At 44.4% G+C, this 24,538-nt stretch overlaps 1 protein-coding gene across 1 annotated transcript in view; it reads left to right on the forward strand.

The window, feature by feature from the left end:
- Positions 1–24,538, forward strand: part of ghrhrb (growth hormone releasing hormone receptor b) — a gene marked incomplete at both ends in the record, with an annotated part of 50,108 nt that overhangs the window by 13,836 nt on the left and 11,734 nt on the right. The window contains 5 exons of the mRNA XM_084163666.1: positions 11,732–11,836; positions 18,751–18,851; positions 20,156–20,253; positions 20,433–20,565; positions 22,899–23,052. Of these exons, the coding sequence (XP_084019792.1) occupies positions 11,732–11,836; positions 18,751–18,851; positions 20,156–20,253; positions 20,433–20,565; positions 22,899–23,052 (591 nt within the window). The remainder of the gene's footprint in view (positions 1–11,731; positions 11,837–18,750; positions 18,852–20,155; positions 20,254–20,432; positions 20,566–22,898; positions 23,053–24,538) is intronic.

The following is a 24,538-nucleotide window of genomic DNA, read 5'->3' on the forward strand; positions in this document are numbered from 1 at the left end:
GTTGGAACCGGTTCAGGGAACAGAACAGAAAACCGGAAAAGAACGCAATTTTTCAAGGAACAGAAACAGATCCTGGAACGAAAGTGATCCATACTGTTCCAGAACTGAACCGTTATTTTAAAAGCATGGGAACCGGTTAATAACGTACTTTTAGGTTACAGGAATTTTTTTCTAGTCACAAAAAAAGAAACACAACAAAGCGCAAAGCCCTGACTCTATCACTCAGAAACTTATTCCAGTGTTTGCCTGCAAGATGAAAATCCTTGCCAGTGTGTGTTCCTGTTTAGGCTACCTGCCTGCCAGCTGAAAATCCTTGCCAGTGTGTGTTCCTGTTTAGGCTACCTGCCTGCCAGCTGAAAATCCTTGCCAGTGTGTGTTCCTGTTTAGGCTAGCTGCCCCCCCGCCCTCCGAAGCGTAGGCTACTGTACTGACATTACAAGCGTGATTCAGAAGATAGGGAGAGATTTTTTATTAGCTAGAGAAGAATGGATTAACTTTTTCAATGCTAGTTAAGGATACCATAGGCCTAGTTATCACGTTTCACATTGGATTTATTAACTACAAAAAGGTAAGACGTGTTTTTAATTCTGGTGCCGCTCTGCACACACAAGCGTGTTAGCTAGCTAGTTCAAGTGTATTAGCTAACTAGCTAGCTAGCTAGCTCAAAGGACATTCAAAGTTCTTCCATAGAAGACGCTCTTCATAGGTATAATTCTGTGGAACTAATTCAGTGGAACTAACTCTGATCGAGAGAACTCTCGTTGGTTGGGTCAGGGTGTGAGTTTTCTGTTGAGATCTATGTTAGTGTATTTCTATGTAGTAGATCTAGGTTGTATTTCTATGTTTGGCCGGGTGTGATTCCCAATCAGAGACAGCTGTCGCTCGTTGTCTCTGATTGGGGATCATACTTAGGTAGCCTGGTTGCCTACCTTAGTTGTGGGATCTTGTTCCTGTTAGGCTGGTATGTGTATAGCCCGTTGGACTTCACGTTACGTTGTTTCTTGTTTTGTTGAATGTTTATTGAGGTAATAAACATGTACGCTTTTCACGCTGCACCTTGGTCCGACCCGTCTCTCAACGATCGTGACATTCAGATAATGCATGTCATAACAAGATGCCCAGCGCTTCAAGCCTCATTCTCAACCGTCTCTCGCTCTCTCCCCACCCGTAAAATGTCAGTCGCATCTTGCACCATAGGGTACCATCAATGTAATTGTCTGCATCATTTCCATAGGCTACACTTTTCTATCCATCACGCATGTAAACAACTAGCTTGCCTGCTCAATCGTCACTGATTGGTGAAATGATTTAATTAGCAAAATGTTAAAAACTGTTGATTTCACGGGTTCAAAAAGGAACAGAAAGGAATGATATAAACCTGTACTTGTTTTTGGTTCAAACCGGTTCTGAACTTTATTTTACTGGTCGGCACAGTGGAACGGAACTAAAATAATAGTTGTTCGAAACAATTTTGGTTGCAACCCCTGTTATCAACAGATAGCTTGTTGATAGTATGACCATCTGTAGAGCATCTATATGGTACTATCCAAATAAAGTGTGACCATATCTTGCCCCAACCCTCCCCCACCCTCCCTTTCCCTCTGTCTATCTCTTATTTTGCTTCCCTCCCTTCTGACCAGATGACCAGTACAATACAGCATCTTGTATCACATCATGTCCTTTCTGGAATGCAATCAGTGCAGAGATATCATATATCCAGACTGAACATTTTGAGTGAACAATATTGTAAACAGCATTACAACAAAACCGAGAGCTATCTGTGTATGAGAAATTGAGAAATGGAAGACAAATGCAACCACTAAACATTTGAAAGTGAAGCCCGAGGGGAAGAGAAGAAGAGTGCAGGTCAGAGAGGAGTGAGAGAAGGAAAGATTGAAACTTACAGAGGAAAAACAGAAGAGCATACACTTAGCGCTTTCCCCAATATAATTCCAGCCCTCTCACAAACCAGATCAGGTGTGTACCTCTGACAATACAAACCATGTCCCTGTATTTGTACCGCCCCTCACAGGGATCATAAACTCACATAAATGTTCAGCTGATGGATTCCTGGGTCTCTGAGGCATGGGTGGTCTTGGTGATGTAATAGTGTACACAAGTCACCTTTTGACCAGACTGTAAAACAAGAAGGAACAGGTTGTAGTCGAATTCCCTGCCTCAGCCATTAACGGCTAAGCTACAGTTGAAGTCAGAAGTTGACATACACTTAGGTTGGAGTCATTAAAACTTGTTTTTCAACCACTCCACACATTTCTTGTTAATAAACTATAGTTTTGGCAAGTCGGTTAGGACTTCTACTTTGTGCATGACACAAGTAATTTTTCTAACAATTGTTTACAGACAGATTATTTCATTTATAATTCACTGTATCACAATTCCAGTGGGTCAGAAGTTTACATACACTAAATTGACTCTGCCTTTAAACAGCTTGGAAAATTCCAGAAAATGATGTCATGGCTTTAGAAGCTTCTGATAGGCTAATTGACATCATTTGAGTCAATTGGAGGTGTACCTGTGGATGTATTTCAAGGCCTACCTTCAACTCAGTGCCTCTTTGCTTGACATCATGGGAAAATCAAAAGAAAACAGCCAAGACCTCAGAAAAGAAATTGCAGACCTCCACAAGTCTGGTTCATCCTTGGGAGCAATTTCCAAATGCCTGAAGGTACCACGTTCATCTGTACAAACAATAGTACGCAAGTATAAACACCATGGGACCACGCAGCCGTCATACCGCTCAGGAAGGACAAGGTTTCTGTCTCCTAGAGATTAACGTACTTTGGTGCGAAAAGTGCAAATCAATCCCAGAACAACAGCAAAGGACCTTGTGAAGATGCTGGAGGAAACAGGTACAAAAGTATCTATATCCACAGTAAAACTAGTCCTATATCAACATAACCTGAAAGGCCGCTCAGCAAGGAAGAAGCCACTGCTCCAAAACCGCCATAAAAAATCCAGACTAGGGTTTGCAACTGCACATGGGGACAAAGATTGTACTTTTTGGAGAAATGTCCTCTGGTCTGATTAAACAAAAATAGAACTGTATGGCCATAATGACCATCGTTATGTTTGGAGGAAAATGGGGGTTGCTTGCAAGCCGAAGAACACCATCCCAACCATGAAGCACGGGGGTGGCAGCATCATGCTGTGGGGGTGCTTTGCTGCAGGAGGGACTGGTGCACTTCACATAATAGATGGCATAACGAGGAAGGAAAAGTATGTGGATATATTGAAGCAACATCTCAAGACATCAGTCAGGAAGTTAAAGCTTGGTTGCAAATGGGTCTTCCAAATGGACAATGACCCCAAGCATACTTCCAAAGTTGTGGCAAAATGGCTTAAGGACAACAAAGTCAAGGTATTGGAGTGGCCATCACAAAGCCCTGACCTCAATCCTATAGAACATTTGTGGGCAGAACTGAACAAGTGTGTGTGAGCAAGGAGGCCTACAAACCTGACTCAGTTACATCAGCTCTGTCAGGAGGAATAGGCCAAAATTCACCCAACTTATTGTGGGAAGCTTGTGGAAGGCTACCCTAAACATTTGACTCAAGTTTTAACAATTTAAAGGCAATGCTACCAAATACTAATTGAGTGTATGTAAACTTCTGACCCACTGGGAATGTGATGAAATAAATAAAATCTGAAATAAATAATTATTTCTACTATTATTCTGACATTTCACATTCTTAAAATAAAGTGGTGATCCTAACTGACCTAAGACAGGGAATTTTTACTAGGATTAAATGTCAGGAATTGTGAAAAACTGAGTTTAAATGTATTTGGCTAAGGTGTATGTAAACTTCTGACTTCAACTGTATGTACTGCATATATGATATTTACTATAAGATAAGTATCTCGGCAGTCTTGGACTCTCCATATAGATTTTAAATAATATATGATGTTGTTAATCAGATGGTGATGGTGAGATAGTCGACTGTACAGTAAAGCTGTCACTATCACCTGTAAGTAATGGTCTCCTCCCTACAGTAGATACTGTAGAATCTAGATTTCACTGGTAATAAACACAAGACAGATACAGGCTTGGAAATACTGTATCCACCCAACCTTACATGTGAAGTCTTCATGCTTACTTTTTCAGTGCCTTCAGTAACATTGTGTGTGTGTGTGTGTGTGTGTGTGTGTGTGTGTGTGTGTGTGTGCGCGTGTGTGTGTGTGTGTGTGTGAGTGTTGTGTTGTGAAGAATGTGAATGAAGAGAGAGAGAGAGAGAGAGAGAGAGAGAGAGAGAAGGAGTCAGAGAGGGAGAGAGAGAGAGAGACTTAGAGGGAAAGACAGGGAGAGAGAGAGAGGCAGAGAGAAGCAGAGAGAGAGAGAGAGAGACTGAGAGGGAGAGAGAGAGGCAGAGAGAGAAACTGAGAGGGAGAGAGAGAGAGAGGCAAGAGAGAGAGACTGAGATGGAGAGAGGGGGAGAGAGAAAGACTGGGAGGGAGAGAGAGGGAGAGAGAGAGAGAGGCAGAGAGAGACTGAGATGGAGAGAGAGAGAGAGAGGCAGAGCGAGAGGGAGAGAGAGGGAGAGAGAGGCAGAGAGAGGGAGAGAGAGGGAGAGAGGCAGAGAGAGAGACTGAGAGATAAAGACTGGGAGGGAGAGAGAGAGGGAGAGAGAGAGGCAGAGAGAGAGACTGAGAGGGAGAGACGGAGAGAGAGAGGCAGAGAGAGAGACTTAGAGGGAGAGAGGGTGAGAGAGAAATATTGGGAGGGAGAGAGAGGGAGAGAGAGGGAGAGAGAGAGAGAAAGACTGGGAGGGAGAGAGAGAGGGAGAGAGAGAGGCAGAGAGAGAGACTGAGAGGGAGAGAGGGAGAGAGAAAAATATAAAGTATCACTCTATTCATCCATCCCTACATCCTCCTCCTATGATACAGAGCAGAGTGCTAATAGCACTGATTACACAAGCGACCAACAGAGTATCACTCACTCACGCACGCATGGACGCACGCACGCACGCACACACACACACACACACACACACACACACACACACACACACACACACACACACACACACACACACACACACACACACACACACACACACACAGACACACACACACACACACACACACAAACACACACACACACACACACACACAGTACACCGCACACACAATAGCATGATGCCCTTTCACAACATATTATTTTATACAGACAGGCTGAGTGCCTTTTCATTACTGTAGGTGGGGTGCAGTTAGCACAAGGCTAAATATCTGGCTTATTAGAACATGAGGAGGTCCACAATCCAGCCTAAATTAGAAAGGCAGCAACATGATAGCTACAATATTCTCTAAGGTTTTAGTCCAGAAATGGCACCAGCATGTCATGTTCTCATCTCGTTGCAATACACAAGTCAGGGTGACCCATATAATTAGGAATTAGGATCTCCATAAGGTGACCAGACCAGGTTTTAAAACAAGATATTAGGCCAGTTGGATCCTCTGCATGACAAACAGACATGACTCTTCATAACCATGAAATAGCCACTGTTTTTACATCAAGCAGAAAGTGTTGTGACATCACAACTGTGGCAACTGGTCCTGAAAATAACTCCCCAAAAGCTATACAGTGTTTTATTATGAATGAGATGTGAAGTCGTCTGTCTTTGAGCCTGTTTTAATTGACGACATGCTGCAGGCCTTTGATGTAGAGACCGTAGAGAGCGAGAGAGAGAGAGAGAGAGAGAGGGAGAGAGAGAGTTGATCCTGTCTCTCATTAGTGATCTCTTCCATATACCTCCTCTGGTTTGGAGCGACTGTAGACCCACAAGGACAGCTCCTGACAGCCATGTGAGGGGAATAACAGACGGAGACATCTGTGTAGGCAGCGGTCAAGGGACAGGGCTTCAAACGTCACCAACTGTCTCCAGGGACCTAGGAAAAGTGACTGCTTTTTTACTCAGTTGATGACTTACTGAGCTAGTGCCTGAGAAAGAGACCCCCTGGGTTGCTGGAGTTCTGCTCGATAGAAAGGATAGATAATTACACAACTTGTATAAAATTATCAAGGTTAAAAAAGCACATCAAAGAAGACATTTGTTTGTATCATTCAGATAATAATGTTGGCTACCTTTCAACAACAGTGAAAGGGTTCTGAAACAAAGAAAGAGAGAGGAAGATAGAGGGAGATGTAGAAAGATGAGCTAGAAACCTCCCAGTGTTCATAACCATTCTGAATAGACTATCTGGTCTTGTAGACCTCCCACTAATACCAGGCGTCCCCTGCTGCCTACTCAATCAGAATTACACCGATGTCTATAATCAGTAGCACAGACTCGTATCTGCTTGTCTTCTCATTTAAACAGATGAATGGATCACATTCATGTCCCTCTCTAACCCTAGGCCTAGATTTTATACAGATACTGTAACATGTACCGTAATCTCACCTTTTGTGTGCTGTTAAACATGAAACATCTGTGCAGACAAAACCCATGAAGAAATAAATACCTTCATGCTGTTCTGTGACCAAAAATCGGCACTGGCATTTCTAACACATCGGCTCATTCTCTTCCTATAGGCCCCCACACTGGCTCATTCTCTTCCTATAGGCCCCCACACCGGCTCATTCTCTTCCTATAGGCCCCCACACCGGCTCATTCTCTTCCTATAGGCCCCCACACCGGCTCATTCTCTTCCTATAGGCCCCCACACCGGCTCATTCTCTTCCTATAGGCCCCCACACCGGCTCATTCTCTTCCTATAGGCCCCCACACCGGCTCATTCTCTTCCTATAGGCTCCCACACCAGCTCATTCTCTTCCTATAGGCTCCCACACCGGCTCATTCTCTTCCTATAGGCCCCCACACTGGCTCATTCTCTTCTTATAGGCCCCCACACCGGCCCATTTTTATCCAGATAATGATAATTTTGAGGGCAGCCCACTGGCATAAAAACTGACCAGCCCATCTCCGTGTGGCTCAGTTGGTAGAGCATGTTGCTTGCAACGCCAGGGTTGTCGGTTCTATTCCCACTGGGAGCCAGTACCAAAATATATGCACTCACTACTGTAAGTCGTTCTGGATGAGAACGTCTGCTAAATGACGGATGTAAATTTGCCCGAAATGCTGTTCCTTTTTTGATGATTGAAAAGCAATGGACATGAGAGAGTACACAGCACAGTGCACATTAAATCAAGTGTCTTCTCACCTTAGCTATTCATGAATGACAACACACAAGTGACCAGCTATGTAGAGGGGATACTGCCAAGAGAGCTACTGTATGTTTGTGGGTATGAATTATAAGTGAGTCCAACAGAGAAATAATGATCAGGGATAACCTCCCTCCTCTATCCCTCCACCCCACCATCCCTCCACCAACACCACCCTTGTGCTCTCATTATACTAACAACAAATTCCATACTTTATATTCTCTCTCTCTCCCTCTCTCTCTCTCTCTCTCTCTCTCTCTCTCTCTCTCTCTCTCTCTCTCTCTCCTTCTCTCTCACTCTCTCTCCTGTCACACACATAGGCACACAGAGGATAATCTTCCTCCTCCCTGATCTTTCCCTCTTTGGAGTCTCCATTTGACTTTAACTAATAAGAAATGGTAGAAGTAGATGGAAAGGCAATAGTCTATTCAACTTTGACCTTTACATTGTTACTGGCTACATATATTACAAGCTAATTTGCCTTTTCAATGACCCTTCAGCCCTTATTCATTATTTAAAAAGTTAAACATTTTATAAGTGTTCTGTTCTCAAAATGGACTTTCTTTGTGCCCCACTGTCAGGATGTGATAACCATATACAGTGCATTCGGAAAGTATTCAGACCCCTTGACTTTTTCAACATTTTGTTACTTTACAGCCTTATTCTAAAATGGATGAAATTGTTTCCCCCCCCCCCCCCCCCCCCCCCCCACTCATCAATCTACACACAATACCCCATAATGACAAAGCAAAAACAGGTTTTTAGAACCTTTTGCAAATTTATAAAATAAAAAGCCTGAAATATAACATTTACATAAGTATTCAGACCCTGTACTCAGTACTTTGTTGAAGCACCTTTGGCAGCGATTACAGCCTCGAGTCTTCTTGGGTATGACGCTACAAGCTTGGCACACCTGTATTTGGTCAGTTTCTCCCATTATTTTCTGCAGATCCTGTCAAGCTCTGTCAGGTTGGATGGGGAGCGTCACTGCACAGCTATTTTCAGGTCTTTCAGAGATGTTCGATCGGGTTCAAGTCCGGGCTCTTGCTGGGCCACTGAAGGACATTCAGAGACTTGTCCCAAAGCCACTCCTGCGTTGTCTTGTCTGTGTGCTTAGGGTCATTTTCCTGTTGGAAATTGAACCTTCTGAGTTCTGAGTCTGAGGTCCTGAGTGCTCTGGAGCAGGTTTTCATCAAGGATCTCTCTGTACTTTGCTCCGTTCATCTTTCCCTCGATCCTGACTACTCTACCAGTCCCTGCCACTGAAAAACATTCCCACAGCATGATGCTGCCACCACCATGCTTCACCGTAGGGATGGTGCCAGGTTTCCTCCAGACGTGATGCTTGGCATTCAGGCCAAAGAGTTCAATCTTGGTTTCATCAGACCAGAGAATCATGTTTCTCATGGTCTGAGAGTCCTGTAGGTGCCTTTTGGCAAACTCCAAGCGGGCTGTCATGTGCCTTTTATTGAGGAGTGGCTTCCGTCTGGCCTGTCTACTATAAAAGCCTGATTGGTGGAGTGCTGCAGATATGGTTGTCCTTCTGGAAGGTTCTCCCATCTCCACAGAGGAACTCTGGAGCTTTGTCAGAGTGACCATCGGTTCTTGGTCACCTCCCTGACCAAGGCCCTTCTCCCCCAATTGCTCAGTTTGGCCGGGCGGCCAGCTCTAGGAAGAGTCTTGGTGGTTCCAAACTTCTTCCATTTAAGAATGATGGAGGCCACTGTGTTCTTGGGGACCTTCAATGCTGCAGAAATGTTTTGGTACCCTTCCCCAGATCTGTGCATCAACACAATCCTGTCTCGGAGCTCTATGGACAATTCCTTCAACCTCATGGCTTGGTTTTTGCTCTGACATGCACTGTCAACTGTGGGACGTTATATAGATAGGTGTGTGCCTTTCCAAATCATGTTCAATCAATTGAATTTACCCCAGGTGGACTCCATCAAGTTGTATAAACATCTCAAGGATGATCAATGGAAACAGGATGCACCTGAGCTACATTTCGAGATTCGTAGCAAAGGTTCTGAGTTCTTATGTAAATAAGGTATTTCTGTTTTTTTATTTTTTATAAATTTGCAAAAATGTCTAAAAACCTGTTTTCACTTTGTCCTTATGGGGTATTGTGTGTAGATTGATGAGGGGGGGGGGGGAATAATTTAATCAATTTTAGAATAAGGCTATAACTTAACAAAATGTAGAAAAAGTCAAATGGTCTGAATACTTTCCGAATGCACTGTAGATGTATAGATCTCAACGTTGCATCTGTGCCATTATGTCTGTGACATTTTACATGAAAATTTTAGTTATTTAGCAGACCCTCCTATCCAGAGCAACTTAAAGTTAATGCATTCATCTTAAGATAGCTAGGTGGGACAACCATATATTACAGTCATAGTAAGTCAAATGTTCCTCTATAAAGTAGGTATCAGCAAAGTCAGAGCTAGTAAGGGGGAAAAAAGTAAAGTGCGAGTGTTAGTTCACGAAAGGCATTCATCAAATGTTTTTCTCGGGGTGGGGGGAGGGGTGAGGAGGGGGTGCAAGTGGGGGTGCTTTGGGATTATTTAAGATACTCTTTGAAGAGGTAGGGTTTCAGATGTGTTTGGAAGATGGGCAGGGACTCTGCTGTCCTAGGTTCAGGGGGAAGCTGGTTCCACCATTGGGGTGCCAGGCAAAGAAGAGTTTGGACTGGGCTGTGGGAGCTGCCCTCCCGTAGGGGTGGGAGAGCCAAGAGACCAGAGGTGCCAGAATGGAGAACTTGGGTTGGGATGTAGGGTTTGAGCATAGCCTGAAGGTCGGCAGTTCCTCTTGCTGCTCCCTAGGCAAGTACCAGCATGGGCATTGAGGCTATCTCCATTTTAAAGTAGTCAATTTCTTCTTATTTTGAAGTGTAAAGCTAATACTGGTGATTTACAGCCACCTGCAGTGCTGGAGTATTGAACCAAATCTTGTGTGTCATTCATTTATTGATGGCAGTGATATAGTTTAAAGCCATTTACAAACTAGGCAAACCAATATGATGAAGACAATGCTCTGATCATTAGCTGATTGCTCCCAACCAGCGTTGGGGGTAACGTGTTACAAAAGTAACAAGTTACGTAATCAGATTACTTTTATGATTAATGGAGTAAGGTAGCATGTTACTTTTTCACATTGGGTAATATTATTACAGTTACTTTGTCAAACAATGCATGCGTTACTTTCAGAATCATATCTCTACCGGGCACATCTCCATGATCCAATCTCAACTTGTTTCCTCACTTAGTTCTCGATCGAGTGGAGAAAGGCTGTTTGGAGAAATGTCATGACAGCTGTCCATAGAAATGTATAGAGGGCGCACCTCTGATCTTTGCAATTGATCACTTCTGTGATAGCAATGCCCATAAAGGGCTTCACCGTAAGTGGCAAGTGTGCCCTGTGGGATTTAGAATGAAAAGATAGGACATTTGTACAGATGTTTGGCTTACAGTATATATAGCTAATTAAGCAGCCCATATGATAGCTCAGCACTTGTATACTAGCACAGGAAAGCAGTGCCACAGATGAAAGGAGAAACTAGTGATCAAACCCCAGTTAGTAAGTAGCCTATCTTTGGTCGAGCGCATGCAGCTCACCTTGCTCCCTCCGACAGTCAAACAAACGGTGAGATTTTGAGTAATTTTTTTCATGAAAGTAACGCAAAGTAATATAACTTGTATTATAAACTGGGTGGTTCGAGCCCTGAATGCTGATTGTCTGAAAGCCGTGGTATATCAGACCGTATACCACAGGTATGACAAAACATGTATTTTTACTGCTCTAATTACGTTGGTAACCAGTTTATAATTGCAATAAGGCACCTCTGGGGTTTGTGGTATATATTTCCAATATACCACGGCTAAGGGCTGTATCCAGGCACTCCGCGTTGCGTCGTGCTTAAGAACAGCCCTTAGCCGTGGTATATTGGCCATATACCACACTCCCTTGGGCCTTATTGCTTAAATATAATGTGTTACTTTCCACACAAAGTAACATTGTAAAGTAACAAGTTATTTTTGTTAACGAGTAATATGTAATATATCACTTTTTTAAGTAACTAATCCCAACACTGCTCCCAACCCATAGGAATCCCCACCCATAGGAATCCCCACCCAGTTGATTACTTTAAAATTGTGGAAGCCCTCTATGGCAATGTGCGTGCAAAAACAGCTTATTTCCAAGAAATGATCTCTATACATCTTCTCTATGATGATGACACACTGTCATTAATTTCCATGTTCCTTCAATTCTACTGTGTTCTACTGTCTGTTAGAGTTCACAGTGGACCCATCAAACATGGCACAAATCCGCTGTTCGTCTTGCTCGCTTACAGAAAGTGACACACTGTGTTAACATCCCCTCTTTCTGCCTCCTGTGTGTGTTGCGCGTACATGCATGCGTGAGTGAGTGTGAGTCTCTCAGGGTCGTATGGAGTGGGATGAGATCAGGTGCTAACATCCCTTCTTCCTGTGTGTGTTTGCGTGTGTGTGTGTGCGTGCGTGCCTGCATACCTGTGTGTGTGTGTGTGTGTGTCAGGGTGTCGAACAGAGTGGGATGAGATCAGATGCTGGTCAAGGGCTGAGGTGGGCCAGATTGTCAACGTCTCCTGCTCAGACGTCTCCCAGCTCTTCGCCAATAAAGGTAATGTAACATCTCACCTTTAACCTTTAACTTAACCTTTGAACCTAGCCTTTGATCTATGAGTGATTTGTTCCTGGGCAGTTTTTCCTAGCCAATATGCCTCTGCTTCTACTTCTGCTTGCTCTTTGCTGATGTAAAAAGGGCTTTATAAATAAACATTATTGATATATTGATTGATTGATTGATTGACCTTTGAACATAGCCTAAACCCACTCAGCTCAGTGGGGAGAAGTTTATATAGACAGAACCACTGAAGCTTCTGAAGAGGTGAAAGGGAGGACATCAGTGTGTGTGTTTTTCCTGTTCAATACATTGATGTATATGGAAAGATCAGAGGTGAAAGCTTCTACAGTTTAGTGTTTCTATTAAAGTTGCTATTTTGGGTTATTTATAAAGCATACAAACATCATATATACTATTCCATCAGTTGGAGAATAACACAACTGAGTAGTCAATTGTTTGGTAAGTATCCCAGGGGATCTATGTTATGGTCTTAGAAACTAGAAGTCATTCTAGGATAATTCTAGACAGAGGATAACATTCATTCCTCCCCATCCTGAAGTAAACTTGGCATGTTTATATAGGCTATGAGCATCCTCCTCTCCTCCTCAGCCCCAACCACGGCCAGCTGGCTACCCTAAAGAAAACAAACACAGTTATGGCCTCTCTCATGGCTCGTAAAATGGTTGACATTAGATAAGGCGTGTAAATGAGACATGTTCATTACACTCACAGAGACACATAGCTGTGTTCGTGTGTTTTATGTTCTTAAAATGACTCACTGAGAACGTCTCCATGGAGTCACAAACACACACGGTGGAAGTATGTGTGTGTGGACAAAACATTCATGTGACTATAGGGAAATATGTAGTGTGTGTTAGTTTGATATGTGTATAGCAATATTCAATCTAGTTTAGGGAAATGTTCAACCTGTTTATTTTGTGTGGAGGTTTCTGTATGACAGAAGTTCTTCCTGTGCTTCTGAATGTCAGAGAGTGAGAGAGAGAGAGAGAGAGAGAGAGAGAGAGAGAGAGAGAGAGAGAGAGAGAGAGAGAGAGAGAGAGAGAGAGAGAGAGAGAGAGAGAGAGAGAGAGAGAGAGAGAGAGAGAGAGAGAGAGAGAACGAGAGAGAGAGAGAGCAATAGAGTGAGAGAGCGCAGAATATACACTGAGTGTACGAAACATTAGGAACACTTTCATAATATTGAGTTGCACCCCCTTTTGCCCTCAGGACAGCCTCAATTCGTAGGGGCATGGACTACAAGGTGTGGAAAGCGTTTCACAGAGATGCTGGCCCATGTTGACTCCAATCCTTCCCACAAATTGGCTTGATGTCCTTTGGGTGGTGGACCATTCTTGATACACACAGGAAACTGTTGAGCGTGAAAAACCCAGCAGCGTTGCAGTTCTTGACACAGTCAAACCGGTGCGCTTGGCACCTACTACCATACCCCGTTCAAAGTCACTTAAAGTCTTGCCCATTAACCCTCTGAATGGCACAAATACACAAGCCATGTCTCAATTGTCTCAAGGCTTAAAAATCATTATTTAACCTGTCTCCTCCCCTTCATCTACACTGATTGTGTGGATTTAACAGATTACATCAATAAGGGATCATAGCGTTCACCTGGATTCACCTGGTCAGTCTATGTCATGGAAAGAACAGATGTTTCTAATGTTTTGTCCACTCATTGTGTAAAGAAAAGACCACTTGAAGCATTATTTCAGTGAAACTTGAGCTTGGACCCATTGGAGTCTAAACCCTGTCTAAGCCAGGGGAGGGGGGAATTTCTACTAAGCTACATGGAATTGTTTTAAGAAGGTCATACCAAGGATCATTTAGCTATTTGATTTGGAATTTTAAGACCCCTTGGAGTATCCCCCCCCAAAAAATAAAAAAATAAATGAATGAAAAGTATTTTTGCCCATACAAACGCATTGAATAACAGATTCACTACATGGAACAACATTTAGTCCCCCCCAAAATCTAAAGGAAGTTTGTTCTGAAGTGTCTGTCCTTTATCTGAGAGACATAAGAAAGATCAGGAAACATTTGTTATTTTCTTTTGCCTGTATTTAAAACCTTATTTTTGGAACTAAACAGTCTCCTTATATACTTCCAGGAATTGTTTCAACTGAAGGCCAAACCGTTCGGACGCTACAAATGATTTTGTGAGAAGATGTCTCATGGTCTGACAAACACCGCTCTACCTGTGTCACCTTTCACCGCAGATGCAGATGTGGAAGTGAGACATAGGCAGATGCTGTGGATTGAGACATATCCAATGCAAAAACAGCTTAAACTGACAGGTTTTGATGGGAACTTTAAAGTATGTGGGAGCAGAGGACGAGGGTTCTCAATGTCATCAATTACGTCATAACTCAGTTATGAGTGGGAGCTAGCCTACAGAGCACTCCATGGATCCCCTCCCCCGCAGACTCAGACAACATTAAGTAGACCTTCGGTACTGTGGAGTTCTGTCCATCTAACTGAGAGCACCGGATCGAAAATAAAGAAAGGATTCAACTAAGGGATTGAGGAGGAGCGTGAGGAGGAGCATTATCGAAGCTAGTTAGTCTACTGTCTCTGGGGTCGTAGCCTTAGCCCTCCACTACGCTATGCTACCACTAGGCTAGCTAGCTAGCACAGCCTTAGCCCTCCGCTACGCAATGCTACTGCTAGGCTAGCTAGCACAGCCTTAGCCCTCCGCTACGCTATACTACCGCTAGACTAGCTAGCACAGCACAGCACAGCCTGAGCCATCCACTCACCCACCCACCCTCTTGTAGCATGGCTGCAGGGCTACAGGCCTTCATGCTACGTGCCACATTATGCTAACGCTAATACAGGAGCTAAAATCCCACTGGCAACTTATCAGTCAAGCCGCCCACTGTTCACTGTACTGTTCAACCCCCCACATTCTTTCTCCTACCGCTCACCATCTCACTGTGGAGTGGAGTGAGGTGCTGGATGGGTGCAGTTATAATTTATTATTCATAACAGCCTATAGCCCAGTCCCAACATGTTAAACCCTCTTTAACCTCCTTTCCGTGAGCGGCGCGTACAGTACGCATATGCCCACGCACACAGACACACACACAGACACACACACACACACACACGCACACACACACACACACACACACACACACACACACACACATTTCCCTCACACACATTCTCCTCTCAACTTTGTGACCTCGTCATTGTAGTTGTGGCACTTTATGAGAGTATTAAGTCATCCCATCGCACTCCAGGGCCGAGAGAGAACACCATCCTCTGTCACTTTTCTGCTCCACTGTTCTGTTCCATCTTATTCATCTCATTCATATTCATCACACCCTCTGGTGATTGGCCCATCACGTCGGACTGACTGGAGTGGACGGGAACTTTTTCCAAGGTTGTAAAATGTCATGTCGGACTCATTGACTCACTGTCATTGAACTAATGCATAGCATAAACAACTGCACGCACACACACACGTGCATGCACACACGTGAACACACACACACATACACACACACATAGTCACTTGCCTTCTTTAGCTTCCTTCTGATATAGGGATGTGATAGTCTAAATGATCTCTCATTAGTATAATGGTTATTCTGTGGGAAGTGATCCAACAAACCGTCTACGTCCACACCCTGTTCATTCACCATCTCAGGAAGCTGCTGCGTTGATATACTACTGAGCTGTTATGAAGGTGTCAATAGTGCATAGTAATATACATCTCCTACAGTGGGAGGCCAGAGGCAGGAGACAGGAGGCAGGAGGAGTGACATAGAGAGAGTAGTGAAAGATGCTTCGACTGCAAAATAAACTCATCATCGGAATACACAACACCTATTCTCGAAGCCATAATCAAATCTCATGCCAGCTTGCTGGCTCCAGACTACATAACAGCCCATCTCCTACATCCTTGAGCCTGATGAGTTGTCAATGCTCCCCAAATCAACCCATCAGTATACAGAGTATAACAGCCTATCCCCTTGACGCTGAGGTATTAACTCCCTGCTGTCCCCACCTTGCACCCTGCTGGTGACATCAAGGTGACCCTTGGAGGAGGATGCAGGTATCAGCAGAACAGGATGTAGCTACTCTGTTCTGCTGCTCTGTAGGCTGCCACTGCCCAACAGCTGCTAGACAGGAGGACTGTGTTTGTGTGAGAGATATAGAGTATGTACTCTAGTGACAGAGTTATCAGTCTCTCCAGAGGACAGAGGGAGGTGCATCGCCATATCTCCTCCCACCTATCTTATTAAGAAGGAGATGGAATTATGGCCCGGTCCATTAAATCCTAATGAACTGAGCAGGAGGGCTATTTCTCCTGTGACGGACGGACACCCCTCCATCATAACATCACACTGTGTGTGTTACAGTGTGTGTGTCTGTGTGTGTGTGTGTGTGTGTGGGTGTGGGTCTGTATTTGTGCGTATATTTGTGTGTTTGATGGAGTTGCCTCATCCGTCATTGTGATGGCCTAGTTATGTCAGTAGATCTCACTACCAGGAACGTCCACTAAGAAATAATCTCAATAATAGAAATTCAGCAGCGAACTGATCAGTTATCACTGTCTGTTTTTAGCTAATCTTACACAGCTTTTAAGGCATGGGCCCATTTCCCTGGACACAGATTAAGCCTAGACACAGAGTAAAAAGCATGTACAATGAAGAATCTGCGTCAAAATTGATACTTAGTCCAGGACTAGGCTTAATCTGTGTCCGGGAAACCAGCCCTTTTTGTTTCTGTACTTGTGTGAATGGATGCTAATGTCCAGTCTCTCTCAGAAGTAAAGCAGCAGTAATATCTTTATGTTGAGACAGTACACAGCCCACAGCATTTCAGAGACTTCCTGGAACCATTTATGTTTCTTTATGTTTCCTTCTCATTTAGAGAGTATCTCTCTCTCTCTCTCTCTCTCTCTCTCTCTCTCTCTCTCTCTCTCTCTCTCTCCTCTCTCTCTCTCTCTCTCTCTCTCTCTCTCTCTCTCTGTATCTCTCTCTCTGTATCTCTCTCTCTCTCAATTCAATTCAATTCAATTCCATTGAATCCATACATATTGTCAATTCAATATTGTAGCAACATTCTCTCTCTCTCTCTCTCTCTCTCTCTCTCTCTCTCTCTCTCTCTCTCTCTCTCCCTCTCTCTCTCTCTCTCTCTCTCTCTCTGTCTCTCTCTCTGTCTCTCTCTCTCTCTCTCTCTCTCTCTCTCTCTCTCTCTCTCTCTCTCTCTCTCTCTCTCTCTCTCTCTCTCTCTCTCTCTCTCTCTCTCTGTCCTCTCTCTTCTCTTTCTATTTTGCAGCTGTTCTTTTCTGTATGCCTTTGTTTTGTCTATCTTGCTTGTCCCCTCTGTTTGAGGCTTACTGTTCTTTCTTTTTATCACCCCCTGTCCCTCCATCAATATCTGTTTATCTCCTCCCTTTATCCACCGTTATTGTCTACTCTTCTCTCCTCTCTTATCCTCATCCTCCTCTCCTCTCCTCTCTTATCCTCATCCTCCTCTCCTCTCTTCTCTTATCCTCATCCTCCTCTCCTCTCGTATCCTCCTCCTCCTCTCCTCTCCTCTCTTATCCTCATCCTCCTCTCCTCTCTTATCCTCATCCTCCTCTCCTCTCCTCTCTTACCTCATCCTCCTCTCCTCTCTTATCCTCATCTCCTCTCCTCTCCTCTCTTATCCTCATCCTCATCCTCCTCCCTCTCCCTCTCTCCTCTCCTCTCCTCTCCTCTCCTCTCCTCTCCTCTCCTCTCCTCTCTCTCCTCTCTCCTCTCCTCTCCTCTCCTCTCCTCTCCTCTCCTCTCCTCTCCTCTCCTCTCCTCTCCTCTCCTCTCCTCTCTTATCCTCATCCTCCTCTCCTCTCCTCTATTATCCTCATCCTCCTCTCCTCTCTTATCCTCATCCTCCTCTCCTCTCCTCTCCTCTCTTATCCTCATCCTCCTCTCCTCTCCTCTCCTCTCTTATCCTCATCCTCCTCTCCTCTCTTATCCTCATCCTCCTCTCCTCTCCTCTCTTATCCTCATCCTCCTCTCCTCTCCTCTCCTCTCTTATCCTCATCCTCCTCTCCTCTCTTCTCTTATCCTCATCCTCCTCTCTTCTCTTATCCTCATTGGATTTATCCTGGTTCCTCCATCATGCTGTTTTCTCTTTCTATGTAAGTTCTCTCTGTCAATGTATTGTTTCCATTTTCTCTGAAAGACATAATGAAATCTCTCTCTTTCCCTACTTCTCTCTGTCTGTGTTTGTTTCCATCTCGTCCCCTCTCTCTCTATGTGTGTGGTGTGTTTCTAGCTGTTCATTGTTTCCTGCCACTAAGGCCCATATCTCTTGTGTCGTTGCCCTCTGTGGTTAATCTAATCCTCTATCTAATCAGTCTGTAGAAATAATTACACAGCCCTCTCTGATCCCTTAACCCCTATCAACATGAAACAACATACACGCACGCATGGACGCACACACACAGGCACACACGCACGCACGCACGCATGCATGCACACACACACACACACACACACACACACGTCAACATGACAACAGCACCAACACAACACAGGCAATCATATACTGTACATGATGAGTATGATCATAAAGAGATATACAGTACAGAGAGAAGACAGGTCTCTACGTAATTAATTAGCCTGCTGCATTTTGTACAAGTATGGTAAATTATTGAACAGTGTTGTACTGTAAAACTCTATGGATTTAATTTATTTGTATCTTTGTCTCTATCTCATGAATGTGTCTATCTGTATAACCGAAGGAGCAATGCTGTAGTTCTGTCAGATGATTCTATGCGAGGTGAGAATTAACTGGCAACACTCCTGAGTTTAGTCCCGGGATAAGACTTGCAGTCGACCAGCTCTGGTGGCTCCTCTCCACTGCCTCAGGACTGGCCTCTGATTGGTTGATCTGTTTCCCAGGCTACATCTTCAGGAACTGTACGAAGGACGGCTGGACAGAGCTGTACCCTACGTATGAGAAGGCCTGTGAGTTCGCAGATGAGTCAGAGACAGGATCAGAGGTTAGAGACATCACATCACTCACAACCTGTACCTTCTCTTTTACTTACTCAGTCATTTAATCACTCATCGGAATTGTCCTTGTTCAATTTTGTTCTCAGGGGAGATGGAATGTGATTGGTTGAGGGGAGAATTTGTCATATTTCAAAATGTAACAAGGAAAACTCCAATGAGCCATTCATTAATTTCCTTATTTAGTCATGTACCTATTCAGTCATGTACTTATTCAGTCATGTACTTATTCAGTCTGAATTACCTATCTCACTCTATAGGCCTACTCTTTTTTCTCCCCCCTCTCTCTCTCTCTCTCTCTCTCTCTCTCTCTCTCTCTCTCTCTCTCTCTCTCTCTCTCTCTCTCTCTCTCTCTCTCTCTCTCTCTCTCTCTCTCTCTCTCAATTAAATTAAATTAAATTCAAGGGCTTTATTGGCATGGGAAACATATGTTTACATAGCCAAAGCAAGTGAAATAGATAATAAACTCTCTCTCTCTCTCTCTCTCTCTCTCTCTCTCTCTCTCTCTCTCTCTCTCTCTCTCTCTCTCTCTCTCTCTCTCTCTCTCTCTCTCGCTCTCTCTCTCTCCCATTTGCATGCTGTAAGCATTGTTGAATGTCGGGCCATTCTGTTGTTGTATTACTAACAGGTCGGCCAGCCAAACAATAACATTACTATCTCTCCTTACATCACTATCAACGGATATTTGAGTATTCATCTGAGAAAGCCCCGGCTTTTTCTGCAGGCCATTCACGGTAACCGTCTGGCAACATTTAGACAAATCACAAGGTCGAAAGGAAAGGCGGAGAGAAAAGAAAAGGAATGATAGAACAGACAGAGAGAGAGATGAGAAGGATAGATAAACATCCCATACTTCCTAGCGGCCGTAGCTGAGTGCTCAGGTGGGTCTCTCCCTGTCTTCTTATCCCCCTGTCACATCCCTCCCTCTGTCTCATTCCCAACCACTCCCCAGATACACACACGTATCTCCACACACCCTCTCTCACGTACACCTAGGAGACCCAGACACACACACACTTGCCAAGGCCATGAGGAAGGTGTGTGGTCGTGCTTTGCATCTGAAAACGCTTATTAAGTAGTGTAACTCCCTAGACAGAAACCCAACACTATCTTTCCTGTCTGGATATGTTCATTCGCTACACTTATACTGTTTTGTCAGTATATGTAATTATATGATTATATGATTGTGTATATGAGGGGCAAAGAGGGTAGCCTACTGATGGTATTTGAAGTCCTCTCAGTTATAAAACGGAGGTTAAGCCTGTACTATATGTTTCTTTCTGACCTTTTCCAGACAACATACTTCTCCACCATCAGTCAGGTGTACACCACTGGATACGCCACCTCCCTCATCTCCCTCATATCAGCCATCTTTGTCTTCACTGTGTTCAGGTAACACTAGGACAAACAGGTGTCCAATATTTATTCCTAAGATACACACAGATACATTATAAAGCTGTGATGATAAATAGATAACACTGTAAGACTGGATTGCATAATTGTTCAATATGGACCCTCTAACATGACAGGAAATGAGGTCAGTTTAACAGGAAGTTGACTCTCCTGTACAGGAAGTTCCACTGTACCAGGAACTACATCCACATCAACCTGTTCTCCTCATTCATCCTGAGAGCCAGTGCCGTCTTCATCAAGGACGGGGTACTGTTCGCTGACGAGAACCTGGACCACTGCTTCATGTCCACCGTGAGTGTCATGATGTCATCAACAAGCGACACCAACTATACCGGACTTACTGTCCTAATACCACAGATAGAACAATGAGACAGATATTTCACTGGATGTATAAATGTGAAGCATCCGCTTGGCGTTTCCACTCACTACCAAATATGGTAGTGAGGTCAGTCTCTCACTACCAAATATGGTAGTGAGAGGAAGCCCATTGGCCGGCAGTGGGAGATGCACATTTTCTCATCAATGAAACATTTGATCTCAATACTGTTTTCTGTTCCCAAAACTAGAATCTGTTACGAACAGAGTGGACAAAGTTTTGTAGACAATTTAGCTTTTGCCAAAGTTTGTTTAGAATGAGTGCGAAGGATAATTGTGTTACTGCACACGCGCATTTCACAGAGTAGGCGTTCCCTAACAAAAATATGCAAATGTATGGAAGAATGCGCCAATAGGATCTTGCTAGCTCGTGCTTGGTTCTGCCCACCTCCTTGCTTGTTCTGCCCACTATGACTCATTTGTTCCCATTGGAAACGACAGGCTGTGGTCTATCTTAGTTATACCACTATATATTTAGATATTCTATACCACATCTACTTTCATGTCATGTAAGTTCACATAGTGTATCCCACCGATTTCTACTAAGTTCCTGTAGCTTTATAGGTCTGGCTTCCTCCTCGCACTTTCCTCTTTTGAATGTCATTGCCTTCAGAGTATGACTCATCTTGTTGTATGGGAAAAACGTCAGAGGGTGCTGTGAACGCTATCTGACTAGAGCACATTTTAGCTCATTGAAATGAATCTGTGAGAGAGAGCGAGTCGAGACTTTCTCCTCAGTATGCTTTTATGCTAAAACATTGGCCTGCTTCTAAAAAGAGTGAGTCGTCCAGTCGACTTTGGTCCTTTTCTGTGGCGGTGAGGCCATTGGATCAGAAGATCAGTGGTGACTCATTTAGAGTGATGAGAGAGAAAGCGAGAGAGAAAGAGAGAGAGAAAGAGAGAGAAAGAGAGCGAGAAAGAGAGAGAGAGAGAGAGAGAGAGAGAGAGAGAGAGAGAGAGAGAGAGAGAGAGAGAGAGAAGGAGAGAGAGAGAGAGAGAGAGAAAGAGAGAGAGAGAGAGAGAGAACGAGAGAAAGAGAGAGAAAGAGAGAGAGAAAGAGAGAGAGAGAGAGAGAGAGAGAGGTGTCTTGCACCCCAACAAGACACCAGGTTCTATATTTAGAAGCTAAATCCACAGCACATAGAGGAGATAGGGGGATTAGAGAGACTAGAGAAGGGTGAGAAAGTGTGATTGTGGCTCAGGGAGTCACCAGAGGGGTACAAGAGAGGGGTGGAGGTGGCTGTGTGTGCGTGGGGGTGGGTGGGTAGGTGTGTGTGTGTATGGGGAAGTGGGGTGATGTGGGGTTAATTAATCGAGGAGTGGTGCTCCTGGCTGATGGCTGTCCCTCCTGACCCTCACCACCATATTGACCCAAACCTGAATTGGCCCAACCTCACACAAGAGGACATATTGAGTCTGACCCTGATTAGAGTGTAATTACAACTCTCATATACAAGCACATACACACACACACACCCTGTCTGACTGTCTGGCTGACAGCAGAATGCTTAGTCCTAGATGAAAGGTGGAGGATAAATACACTTCACAGTAAAAGACAGCAGAGGAAAAGGAGTGGTCTCCTGACTTCACCTTACAGATTAACATTAGTGATGTAATTCACACTGTACTGTGCATTGGTGATGTAATTCACACTGTACATTAGTGATGTAATTCACACTGTACATTAGTGATGCAATTCACACTGTACATTAGTGATGTAATTCACACTGTACATTAGTGATGCAATTAACACTGTACATTAGTGATGTAATTCACATAGTACATAATGATGTAATTCACATTGTACATTAGTGATGTAATTCACACTGTACATTAATGATGTAATTCACACTCTACATTAGTGATGTAATTCAGAGAAACTTGCAATCAATGCATACGGTGAGCCTTTCTTTCAGATGGGACGTTAAATGGGTGTCCTGACTCTCTGTGTTCACTAAAGATCCCATGGCACTTATCGTAAGAGTAGGGGTGTTAACCCCAGTGTCCTGGCGAAATTCCCAATCTGGCCCTCATACCATCCATGGCCACCTAATCATCCCCAGCTTCCAATTGGCTCATTCATCCGCCCTCCTCTCCCCTGTAGCTATTCCCCAGGTCATTGCTGTAAATGAGAATGTGTTCTCAGTCAACTTGCCTGGTAAAATAAGGGTTCAATAAAAAAATAAAAGAGATGAGAAAACTCCGATATTGATGTTGCTATACGGTGTGTGTGTGTGTATGTACTGTAGACGGCGTGTAAGTCAGCGGTGGCCTTCTTCCAGTTTAGTATCCTGGCTAACTACTTTTGGTTGCTGGTGGAGGGCATGTACCTCCAGACCCTCCTGGCCCTCACTTTCGTCTCACACAAGAAGTACTTCTGGTGGTACACACTCATCGGCTGGGGTAGGTGAACTTCTCAACACCTGTCCCCCCTGTACTTCTCTTTCTCCTTCCACCTGTTCTTCTCTTCTCCTTCCCCCTGTACTTCTCTTTCTCCATCCCACTGTGCTTCTCTTCTTCTTCCCCCTGTTCTTCTCTTCTCCTTCCCCCTGTTCTTCTCTTCTCCTTCCCCCTGTTCTACTCTTTCTCCTTCCCCCGTTTTTCTCTTTCTCCTTTCCCTTCCCCCTGTTCTTCTCTTCTCCTTCCCCCTGTACTTCCCTTCTCCTTCCCACTGTACTTATTTTTCTCCTTCCCCCTGTACTTCTCTTTCTCCTTCCCCCTGTACTTCTCTTCTCCTTCCCCTTGTACTTCTCTTTCTCCTTCCCCCTGTTCTTCTCTTCTCCTTCCCCCTGTACTTCCCTTCCTCCTTCCCCCTGTACTTCTCTTTCTCCTTCCCCCTGTACTTCTCTTTCTCCTCCCCCCTGTTTTTCTCTTTCTCCTCCCCCCTGTTCTTCTCTTCTCCTTCCCCCTGTACTTCTCTTCTCCTTCCCCTTGTACTTCTCTTTCTCCTTCCCCCTGTTCTTCTCTTCTCCTTCCCCCTGTACTTCCCTTCCTCCTTCCCCCTGTACTTCTCTTTCTCCTTCCCCCTGTACTTCTCTTTCTCCTCCCCCCTGTTTTTCTCTTTCTCCTCCCCCCTGTTCTTCTCTTCTCCTTCCCCCTGTACTTATCTTTCTCCTTTCCCCTGTACTTCTCATTCTCCTTCCCCCTGTACTTCTCTTTCTCCTTCCCCCTGTTCTTCACTTTCTCCTCCCCCCTGTTCTTCTCTTCTCCTTCACCCTGTACTTATCTTTCTCCTTTCCCCTGTACTTCTCATTCTCCTTCCCCCTGTACTTCTCTTCTCCTTCCCCCTGTTCTTCTCTTTCTCCTTCCCCCTGTTCTTCTCTTCTCCTTCCCCCTGTACTTATCTTTCTCCTTTCTCCTTCCCCCTGTACTTCTCTTTCTCCTTCCCCCTGTACTTCTCTTTCTCCTTCCCCCTGTTCTTCTCTTCTCCTCCCCCCTGTACTTCTCTTTCTCCTTCCCCCTGTCCTTCTCTTTCTCCTCCCCCCTGCACTTCTCTTTCTCCTTCCCCCTGTTCTTCTCTTCTCCTTCCCCCTGTACTTATCTTTCTCCTTTCTCCTTCCCCCTGTACTTCTCTTTCTCCTTCCCCCTGTACTTCTCTTTCTCTTTCCCCCTGTTCTTCTCTTCTCCTCCCCCTGTACTTCTCTTTCTCCTTCCCCCTGTCCTTCTCTTTCTCCTCCCCCCTGCACTTCTCTTTCTCCTTCCCCCTGTTCTTCTCTTCTCCTTCCCCCTGTACTTCTCATACTCCTTCCCCCTGTTCTTCTCTTTCTCCTTCCCCTGTTCTTCTCTTCTCCTTCCCCCTGTTCTCCTCTTCTCTTTCCCCCTGTACTTCTCTTTCTCCTTCCCCCTGTATTTCTCTTTCTCCTTCCCCCTGTTCTTCTCTTCTCCTTCC

This window comes from Coregonus lavaretus (genome assembly GCF_964263955.1).
Source record: "Coregonus lavaretus genome assembly, chromosome: 6".
In the NCBI taxonomy this organism is placed as follows: Eukaryota; Metazoa; Chordata; class Actinopteri; order Salmoniformes; family Salmonidae; genus Coregonus; species Coregonus lavaretus.